General features: G+C 41.2%; 1 protein-coding gene across 1 annotated transcript; it reads right to left on the bottom strand.

The window, feature by feature from the left end:
* Positions 1 to 1277: 1277 nt before the first annotated feature.
* On the bottom strand, positions 1278 to 5961 carry LOC119720007 (cytochrome P450 2U1-like). Its single transcript, XM_038189503.1, has 6 exons — positions 5296 to 5961; positions 4342 to 4748; positions 3485 to 3739; positions 2672 to 2861; positions 2174 to 2311; positions 1278 to 1640 (listed from the first exon to the last, which is right to left on the bottom strand). Exons 1-6 carry the CDS (start codon positions 5651 to 5653, stop codon positions 1462 to 1464), a joined length of 1527 nt encoding a protein of 508 aa, XP_038045431.1. The 5' UTR covers positions 5654 to 5961; the 3' UTR covers positions 1278 to 1461.
* Between the last annotated feature and the right edge of the window lie 3415 nt (positions 5962 to 9376).

The following is a 9376-nucleotide window of genomic DNA, read 5'->3' as shown; positions in this document are numbered from 1 at the left end:
CCGGCCGCCGCCGTACACACAACAGAGAACCGACCGTGCCATCTTAATCTGGGAGTCGTGGCCTCCCGCATCGTCGATGCATACATGAGCGCAGTGCCAGTGGGTGTACGTGTAGAGTAAGCTGTTTTTGAGGTGCTCCTGCGTAGCGCCACCAATGTACATTGATAGGATGAAGAACAAGTATCAACTTTTACTTATAGTTACGTTGTCTGAATTGGAGGATTTTTTGTTTTTCCTAGGATACATACATGTAATAACTTGATAAAAGCACAATTTTGCACGGTGATTAGCAGATATGCCAGCTCTTATACTAATTGGAAAATCGACAATTCGACCATGCAATTGAATAGAGTCGTGATTCTGGAGACACAGTACAATTATTGGAATATAATTTATTGGAATAAATTGGAATATAATTTAAAAACATATATTTCCTAAATGAATTTTCTTTTACTGTTTTCCATGTAGGGCTGCAATAAAAAATCGGATTTAAAACAACATTAGATCACATTGTTTGTATCTTAATCGCTTTGTTTTTATTAAAAAAAAAAAAAATTGTACGAGCTATCAAAAGGGGATTGTCCATCAAATTTGACGCAAATTAAGTAATTCCATTGTAGTTCCGTACACATGTGGTAAACTGTACGTTTTCATTTTTCGAGATAACATTATGTGCTCTTAAAATAAGTGAAATTTACCACTTCACAATATTTGAAAGATTTCATATGTTAATGAAGTCATGGAACACTGAACATGGAAGCCAAGTGTGTCATCTGTTAAGCTGATGTGACCTTTGCATGTTACTTTGTAAATGCATGGACCGGAGACAGGAGAGCACACTGGTTTTAATGAAGACAACATCAGTGTATTAATATTGAGGCTAAATTATTTATAAACTCTTAGTCATTGTTAAACTGACTTGTTTCACGTTTTGGGCTTGTAGATGATGGAAAAACCAAGAAAACCAATCATGTTCTTGTAGTCTGGTTCCCTGATCCCACATAAGATTAAACGGAGCAATTTATAAACTGGGGGAATTGTTAGGTCAGAGAATCAGTCTAGCAGGCTTGAACCATTGCACAGGTGTGTAAACAATTGCAAAGTAAATGCGGAATAACTAAATATGGAAAATTAGGAGCAGTTTTTGAAAAAAAGATCAGTTTTTTTCCAACGCTGGTCGGTCGACCAGCGTTGGAAAAATACAAGTTTTCTTGAAAATGTCAGCTCACCAGGAGCCACGATTTTAATGGATGCTTTGGACTGTCATTCCCTAACAATCAAGTGAGATATTTCGTGATAATTTGATCATTTCTTTTTTTGATGTTTGCAAATGTTGTATTTTCCCTTTAACATAACACACACGTCCAACGTCCAAATTGACCATTGTATGAAAGGGTTCGGCGCAGAGAATTGATGCGAAGCGTCGTTTTTTTCCCCGGATCCAGAACCATGTAACTTGTATCATCGTTTCGTAGCTATCACTTCATAGGGGTGGGGGCTAAGAGTGATGCCTGCAACTCCGTCCAGAGAGGGGCGTGGTTTGCCGGTAGGCAAGGAGAAGGTGAATCGCTGGAGGAGGTTGACAAAGAAGAGGAACATCTCCATCTTAGCCAGGGTCTCTCCCATGCAAATACGCCGACCTGGGACGAGAGACACAAATTAGACTTTAAATCGGGGAATCTGGGACATGTGGATAGGGAATGGGAAAGTGTACTTTCTAGTAGTTTCTAATTGATTCTAAAGAATTGGAAACTCCAAGTAGCTTTCTAATTAATTCATCATGGCAATAAACCGATAAACTATCATGCAGGACAAGCTCTATAGCCTTTTAATAAGGCCATGGCGACTCGGGCCCTTCATTAATTGACTGAGCAGCATACCACGACGCGAGTTGAGCGGAGACGAACGCCGAGTCACGAGGCCTTTTGTACTTGGACAGAATTGTATTGTTATTCTTCGTCACTTGGCCTACACTGTGTAGTCCCCACTCGGTGAGCATCATGGTTTTGTCGAAATCCAAATCTCAATAGCCTTGTAAAAAGGCACGATATCTCCTAGACCTACGACCAGTGATCCTTCACAAGCCCATGGTGCATGTGGTCTTGTCGCATGCAAATACGAACCATTCCGACACAGGCCTATATATACGGAACAGGAAAATTCAAGAACACACCAAGACCAAAGGGTATGAGAGCCTCCGGTCTCTCTACCGTCTTGCCGCCTTGAGACAGGAATCTGGAGGGGTTGAACTTCTCGGGGTCTTTCCAGCATGTTGGATCTTGGTGAATGGCCCAGATGTTGACGTAAACAACTGCGTGGATTCAATTAAAACGCATTTTACAACAAACCTCATGAAATGTTATTATCATGTGGCCAAATGATTCTGTCCACAACATTTCTTTGAAATCGACGGAGTTGTAGGGGCGGGGAGGGCATAGATGTCAAGATGCGTTCATCGGTCTTTTCCCCCTTACCGTTTGTGCTGTATTATTGTAACGCAAACTATACGAATATTTGAGCAAGTTTCACTGTTAGTATATGCTAAATTGTGAAAATTGTCTGCAGGGGATCTGTTGTATACTTACATCGGGGAACATATACATACAGCGCCCTGTATAACGTCGATCTCATATCCCCCCCCCCTTAATATTACAAAGGCACTTTTGCGTACTTGTTTTTGCCGGAAGAGTGAATCCCAGTAACCTGGTCTCGTTGACCGTCTCGTGGGGCAGTGCGTTTGGTGCTACTGGACGCACGCGTAAGGTTTCCAGCAATACGGCATTCGTGTACGGCATCTGATTCCGGTCTTCAAATGTGGGCTGCCGGTCTGAGCCGATGACGTCATCTATTTCCTTTTGTACCTGAAATCAAGAGATTGGACTTATTTTTGGCGAACGACTTGTGGACGCGTCGTCATCCAAGGCCATTTTGGATGATGCATATAATTATGAATGGGACACAAAATACTGTTCACAAAACTGGTCTCAGATGATATCCACGAATGGACCCGGCGCATGAGCAGGTGCTTCTTCGCCACTCACGCGAGAATTGGATTGGCCACACCTGCAATTCGTTCAAGAGTTCCTCAAAGTGGTCGCTTCCAACTGTATCTTTGTAACCTTCGATGTGTTACATGTGCCAGGAGCCCATGAGCTATTAATCCTGATAACATGCATGATAAAACGCACTAAGAGTAAGATACCTCGTTCAATACAAGTACTCAAGGCTGAGAGGCAGTATAGATTGGTAGTATATACACTGTTACTTCGGTTGTGTACTATATGAACCTAGCAACCAGTTGTGTAAAAAAAATTTACAAGTTGTGTAATATTTTACACAAGTTGTGTAAACAAAAGTTTACACAACGGGTGCTAGGTTCATATAGTACACAACCGTTTGACTTTTACACAACCGAAATAACAGTGTAGACACAGCAGATTGTAAGCCCTCATGTTAGACATTCACAACATAACCAGCGACTTACCGCTTTCTGCACATCAGGATGTACAGCCATGTAGATCAGTAGCCACATGAGGGTGTTAGTGGTGGTATCTGTGCCGGCAAGGAATAGGTCATAGATTCCCCTCCAAATAGTCTCTTGGCTCAGGACAGGCTCACAATCACCTTCTCCCCCGGTCTTATCACCTGCTTCCCCGGTCTTTTCCACTTGTTGGATTTCGAGAAGACACATGTCGATGATATCACGGATGTCATTGGGATCGAACGATTCTTTATGCTCCTGTAATATACCAAAAGAAAAAACCCAGTGTGTCAAAAGAGTGACATGGATTTTCTGCACAGTTATATTTACTCTCACATATTTAGATATTACTGATTCAATAATGGATTAATCCCATAGGGGGTACGCAAATTCATAGTAAAATTGGAGGATTCATGACTGTTAGGGCTATCGGGTTTAAGGTCCTTTTGGCCGGCAAAGATTGAAAATTGTTTCGTAAAGCCAATGTTTGTGTTGCGAAGCAATGCAGGACAGTTTGAATTCTCAATTTGAACAGTTTGAACTCTGAATGTGAACAGGTTGAACTCTGAATGTGAACAGTTTGAACTCTCAGTTTAAACAGTTTGAACTTTTATTTTGAACAGTTTTAACTCTACATTTAAACAGTTTGAACTCTCCATTTGAACAATTTGAACCTTCAATTTGAACAGTTTAAACTCTGCATTTGAGCAGTTTGAACTCTCAATTTGACTTTCATTTTGATCAGTTTGAACTCTACATTTGAACAGTTTGAACTCTCCATTTGAACAGTATGAACTCTCAAATTGTGAAACAGCAAAGTCCTCAAGAGTGCAAAGAAATATCGATGTGCGTCTCCCTACCTTCACAACCTCCTTGATGAAAACAGCGATCGCCTGTAATCGATCTCGGTTTTCTCTGTACAGTGGGGTGTAGAACAGGAAGGGGAAGAGATTGCCAAGCATGGCGAAAGACGAGCCGGACAAGTTGAGCTTGACGAGTTTGATGAGACGGGCAAACTTAGGGTCTGAGTACTCAAAGCGGTAGCCGAAGCTGATCATGCAGATAATGTTGGAGACCGCGTTCAGGATGGCGTGCTCGGGGTCGAAAGGCTTCTCCCCTTCGCCGTCAAAACACTCGAGGAGATGGCGAGCCTCTTCTGTGATTTTGTGCTCCACGCTTCTCTTGCCCATGCCCAGAGTTCGCATGGCGCTCAGCCCAAAGCGTCGCCGCTCCTTCCAGACTTCGCCGTTTGATAGGATGAAGCTACCTGATTGAAACAAAAACTCATGTGGTCATATGAACTTGAGCAAAATTGTACAACCCGAAATGGCAAAGCAATTGTGCATTAGCCCTTGTAGTTTAGTTTTAACGTTCAAGACACGTATCCTTTATACGATATTCTCAAAAGGCCAAAGATGGCAGCCCTCAGTAACACAGACTTTTCGCACCAAATTAAATTTAAAAATCTCCTTATGCGGTCAGTTTGTCAATTGTTTTGCTTTATATGCATTAATTGTTTTACACCGATCTGGCCCTTGCTGATGTTCGATGTGATCCGCTTTACGAAATGCATTGCCTTTATAAACCATTTTTTTTTCACTGCTATTGCTTCCAGCTTTGTAGTCAAGTATATTATGTGTCCGGTCGTAACAAAAGTACTTCACAAGTCCTTTCACAAGTCTAGTCACAAGTAACGAAAGGTGAACAATTGCAAAATAATGTCTCATTTGAAGACCCTGAGACTTGACTTTCATGAACTGATATGACTTGAGACTTAAGATGCACTCGACTGTACAAGGCTGATCGCTTCTTGCCTTTAACCGACAAAGAGATCCTGGCCCTCGGTGTGACATATCTCTTCGAGAACGAATCAGCCTGTTTGGTGAGTGCTTCTTTGACGGCTTCGATGTCGTTCAGAACCACCGCAAGCCGTGGACCCATCCAGACGCTCATGATCCTCCCGTACTGTCTGGCCCAGTCGGTCATCACCAGATGCATGGCTCCCTTCTGCAGACCACGGGTGTTACCGATAATCGGCCATGCTGGTGGACCGGGCGGCAGGTTCCTCGGACGACGGATCCAGGCGATGGTGAGCAAGAGAACAACGACAAACAGAACCACAGTCTGCACGTTGAAGCTGCTTGCACCTTCTAGCAATTTTGGCAAGACCATGCCGACCCACACTCAAGTTGTCTACACCACTTGAACGCCTAAGTTAAGTTGATAAAAAAAAGACTAGACGAATCAACGTTCGTTTAAATGATCATAATTTATATGCAGTAGTGTATTAAGTAGATGTAATAAACTGCTGCACTAAACGATCGATAACGATTGTGACTGAGTAAACACAATTTCATATGTTTGAAGGAAGTATATATAAAACGTATGGCTGTTTGACAAAGTCCTTACAGAAAGGTACAATGTGCATTGGATCAAAGCCAGAAGGCCACTTAATCATATGGACACAGACGTTAAGTCAACCAATAGATATAAAAGGTGACTGCCTTATTAACTCGATTAAACAATTCGGGTGGGCAGTGCACTATTTCAAGTGAGAATTTCTACGCGAGCTCATTAGCATTAAAAGTACCCCCCCCCCCCACACACACACACTTCGTTTGAAGACAGTTTGGCTTATCTGAGTGCAGGCTCGATAACATTACGGTTGAAAAGTGGGTCCTGTTTGCCTGAGAAACTGCGGAAGGATGCCACTTGTGAATGGTTACATGCAGGCTTTGGAACTATCACTTTTCAATGGGGCTTGAATTAGTTCAGTGAGTGCACCCACGAGTGCACTCTCAGGCGTTTTACAATGCAGTGCGCCTCCAAGACTTTGCCTCAAAGAGTTTATTTTTCCCAGTGCATCGTGGGAGATGGTGGACAAATTGGCAGTGAGGGACATTTGAAATAATTGTTAGTTTTCCAGTCAGTAGTTTCGCAATCATATGATTCTAGCGTACAGTTTGTCTTGGGCCATTTCCTTTTCTTTGTATCAATATTGTGGGGTTTTTTTGTAAGGCGGCAGAACGCAATGTCTCAATCTATAGCAAAATAGCTCAATTTGTTTACTAGACACTCATTGAAATGGGCCATGTTATGTCGACCGTAAACTTGAAAAAAAAATGGCTCTCCTTGGCAAACTCTTGGTGGCGCACTGCATTGTGAACCGCCAGAATTACATCCGATCAGTGTTTGTGTTGTCTAATGTCTAATATTGCAAAAAAAAGTAGGAGTCGGGAACCACTCTCTCAATTGGATCATCTGATTGGTGGGTCATTGATCACGTGTCGTTGAATTATTGGTCCCAACCCACGGCGCGGCCGCACGGCTATTCCACGGTAAATAAAAGTTCGCCATACTTTTTGCGGCTCTTACCAATCAGATGGCGACGATTCATTCAGGCGTCGTGTAAAACAAATATATTTTACATTCGTGCAATGAAAAGAATAATTTCATTCGGTGACGATTGAATGTTCCATTATAAACAGCTTCACCTCGTGCAATGGAGCATTACCTCATGAAATTATTCTTACCATTGCACTCACAAACATTATTAATTTTGTAGAATATCCACCCGCAGAAAAAGGAAGTCAACACACTATTATTACAGTGCCATACAAAGTAAGATATTAACATAAATAAAACGGCTACAACCCCCCCCCCCCCCACAAAAGTGATATATACCTCTCCCCTTCCTTCTCTCCACTCCCCCCCCCCCCAGCGCGTTTTTTTTTTAGAGGAGGGGTTGAAACTTGAAAGTAAAAGCGTAAAATTGAAAGCCCATTTAAAACCTCGTCTAACCATCACCCATATTAAAAAATATATATTCATGCCCTAAAAACAGATGAACAACCTTTGAAACTAATTGCATAGTAGTGTTGGCGGCTAAAATTATATTGTCGGACGTTTGTGTCTGTTTGTCTGTTACAGGGTTTGCATGTAGCACATGAAGAATGGTTCAACACGTACGGATAAACGTACGGGTAGTGTTTTTTTGTCACCGTTGCCTGTGCCTATCGTTGAAAATGTGCCTTATCAGTGATTGATTTATTTGTCTTGCTTAACTTCTAAACCTTGTACCAATATACGGGCAATCGTGTGCTTCAGTATACTTTTTATGACAAATTACATATTTGCATACACTTTACGAACTCGTTTTACAGTATTACGGGAGGTTAAACATGATAAGGGAGCATATTACGGTGAACGAACTTAATATGCCCAATTATGCAAACACAAAACAAAGTTACTGCTGGAGGCCACATTTTGAAACTCTCGGATATGTGCGTATTTCACAGAGAACGCGCCAGAGGATGACTCGCCCCGACACTGCTAAAGCCGACTTCAGGTCGACCCACGATTTTCTTGCGCCACGAACGGAACCGTCGGCATCAAGCAGAAAATTAATGTTCAGGTCTCAAAACTGAGAAATCGTTTGATTCTCTTGAAACAAGCGGCATCCCGACGCGAAATAATCGCAAGTATGCTCATGTCAACCACGACGCGACTATTCACCACGATTTCACAGCATAGATATTATTATTTTATTATTACTGGTTTATTAAAATCTGTTCATTGCAGCCAAAAGGCTGAATTGTGACACAGATGAACATTAAAAATAAAAATTACATAAAGTATTTATACAATTAAGGCATTAAAATTAAGTGTTAAAGATAAAACCAATAAACCAACCAACAGTAAGAGAGAGATGTAAAAAGAACATTACACATAAAAACAGAACAAGACAAACTTAGCAAAAAAAAAAAAAAAAAACAAGCCAAACTAGTTTACACACAAGGAACAAAAAAACATGCACAAATGTAATCAAGGAACAAAAACACACACCCAAAAAAGAAGAACAAAAACCATACAATACAAACAAAAGATAAACAAACAAACAAACAAACGAACAAATACCCCAACAAACACACAGAACAAGCCAAAACAAAAAAACACCCCAACCAACCAAACAAACACAAAACAAAAAACAAAACCAAAGAGGCAAGAGAGAATCAGTAAAATCACACAACCAGGCATAAAAAGGGTTTTAAAAAAACAGGGGCTAGTGAGCAGAACGTTTACGAAAACAGAAAGAGAGGGGCCTACCTTTACATGTTCAAAATGTTGGTCGGGTATTAAGGAATCGGGCTAGTTTTGTATCGGTTGGTTCTGCACCTGATAGTAGTCAAAGAGTCCGAATTCCTAAGGTTATTATTCCTAGATGGACGCAACTAGTCCCTATGCTCGGTTGAAGACAATAGCCTAATACCAAAGTTCAGAGAAAGCTGTTCAAGTCTCTCAATGAGGGGCGGAATGTTAAGAATCTCACAAATATTTGAGTACGGTTTAAAATTACAAAAATCACAAGTAAGAATAATTTTAAATGCCTTCCATTGCATTTTCTCGAGGCACTCTCTCTGGGATTTAGTGAGACCACAAAACCAGGCTGGTAAGGCGTATTCAAAAATTGGTCTAACATATTGCAAGTACACAGTTCTCAGGTCGTTAACAGGAATGTTACATTGTTTAAGTTGACGTAAAAGTATAGTTTTTTGTTAAATGCTTTACACATTTGATCAACCTGAGTATCCCATTTAAGGTTTTCTTGCACATGAATGCCCAAAAGTTTAACACAGTTTGTTTGATTGATGACATTATTACCAATGTGAAAACTAGGCACAACAGGTTGGTGTCTTTGAAAGCAAGAAATCATGACCTGACATTTTTGGGGATTAAGTCTCATGTGCTTTTTTAATGACCAGGAATTCTTGTTGAAGGCACGCCATCCATCTTGCAGAGTCATTAATTTGGTGGCAATATTTATCGGGCTTAGCTGCAGGCCAGCCACGCCGGGTTCAGCACCTAAACCAGCCAACCTGTCCAATTATATACAAG

Source organism: Patiria miniata, unplaced genomic scaffold (genome assembly GCF_015706575.1).
Source record: "Patiria miniata isolate m_02_andy unplaced genomic scaffold, ASM1570657v1 HiC_scaffold_9, whole genome shotgun sequence".
Taxonomy (NCBI): domain Eukaryota; kingdom Metazoa; phylum Echinodermata; class Asteroidea; order Valvatida; family Asterinidae; genus Patiria; species Patiria miniata.
The sequence above is the reverse complement of the archived record's forward strand: the minus strand, read 5'-3'. Positions and strand labels throughout refer to the sequence as shown.

Excerpts from the sequence above, each read along its gene's own strand:
- LOC119720007 (XM_038189503.1), bottom strand. The coding sequence starts at position 5,653 with ATGGTCTTGCCAAAATTGCTAGAAGGTGCAAGCAGCTTCAACGTGCAG. Across the intron at positions 3,740-4,341 it reads TCATCAAGGAGGTTGTGAAG|GAGCATAAAGAATCGTTCGA; the intron begins GTAGGGAGACGC and ends GGTATATTACAG. Across the intron at positions 2,862-3,484 it reads ATCCTGATGTGCAGAAAGCG|GTACAAAAGGAAATAGATGA; the intron begins GTAAGTCGCTGG and ends TCTTGATTTCAG.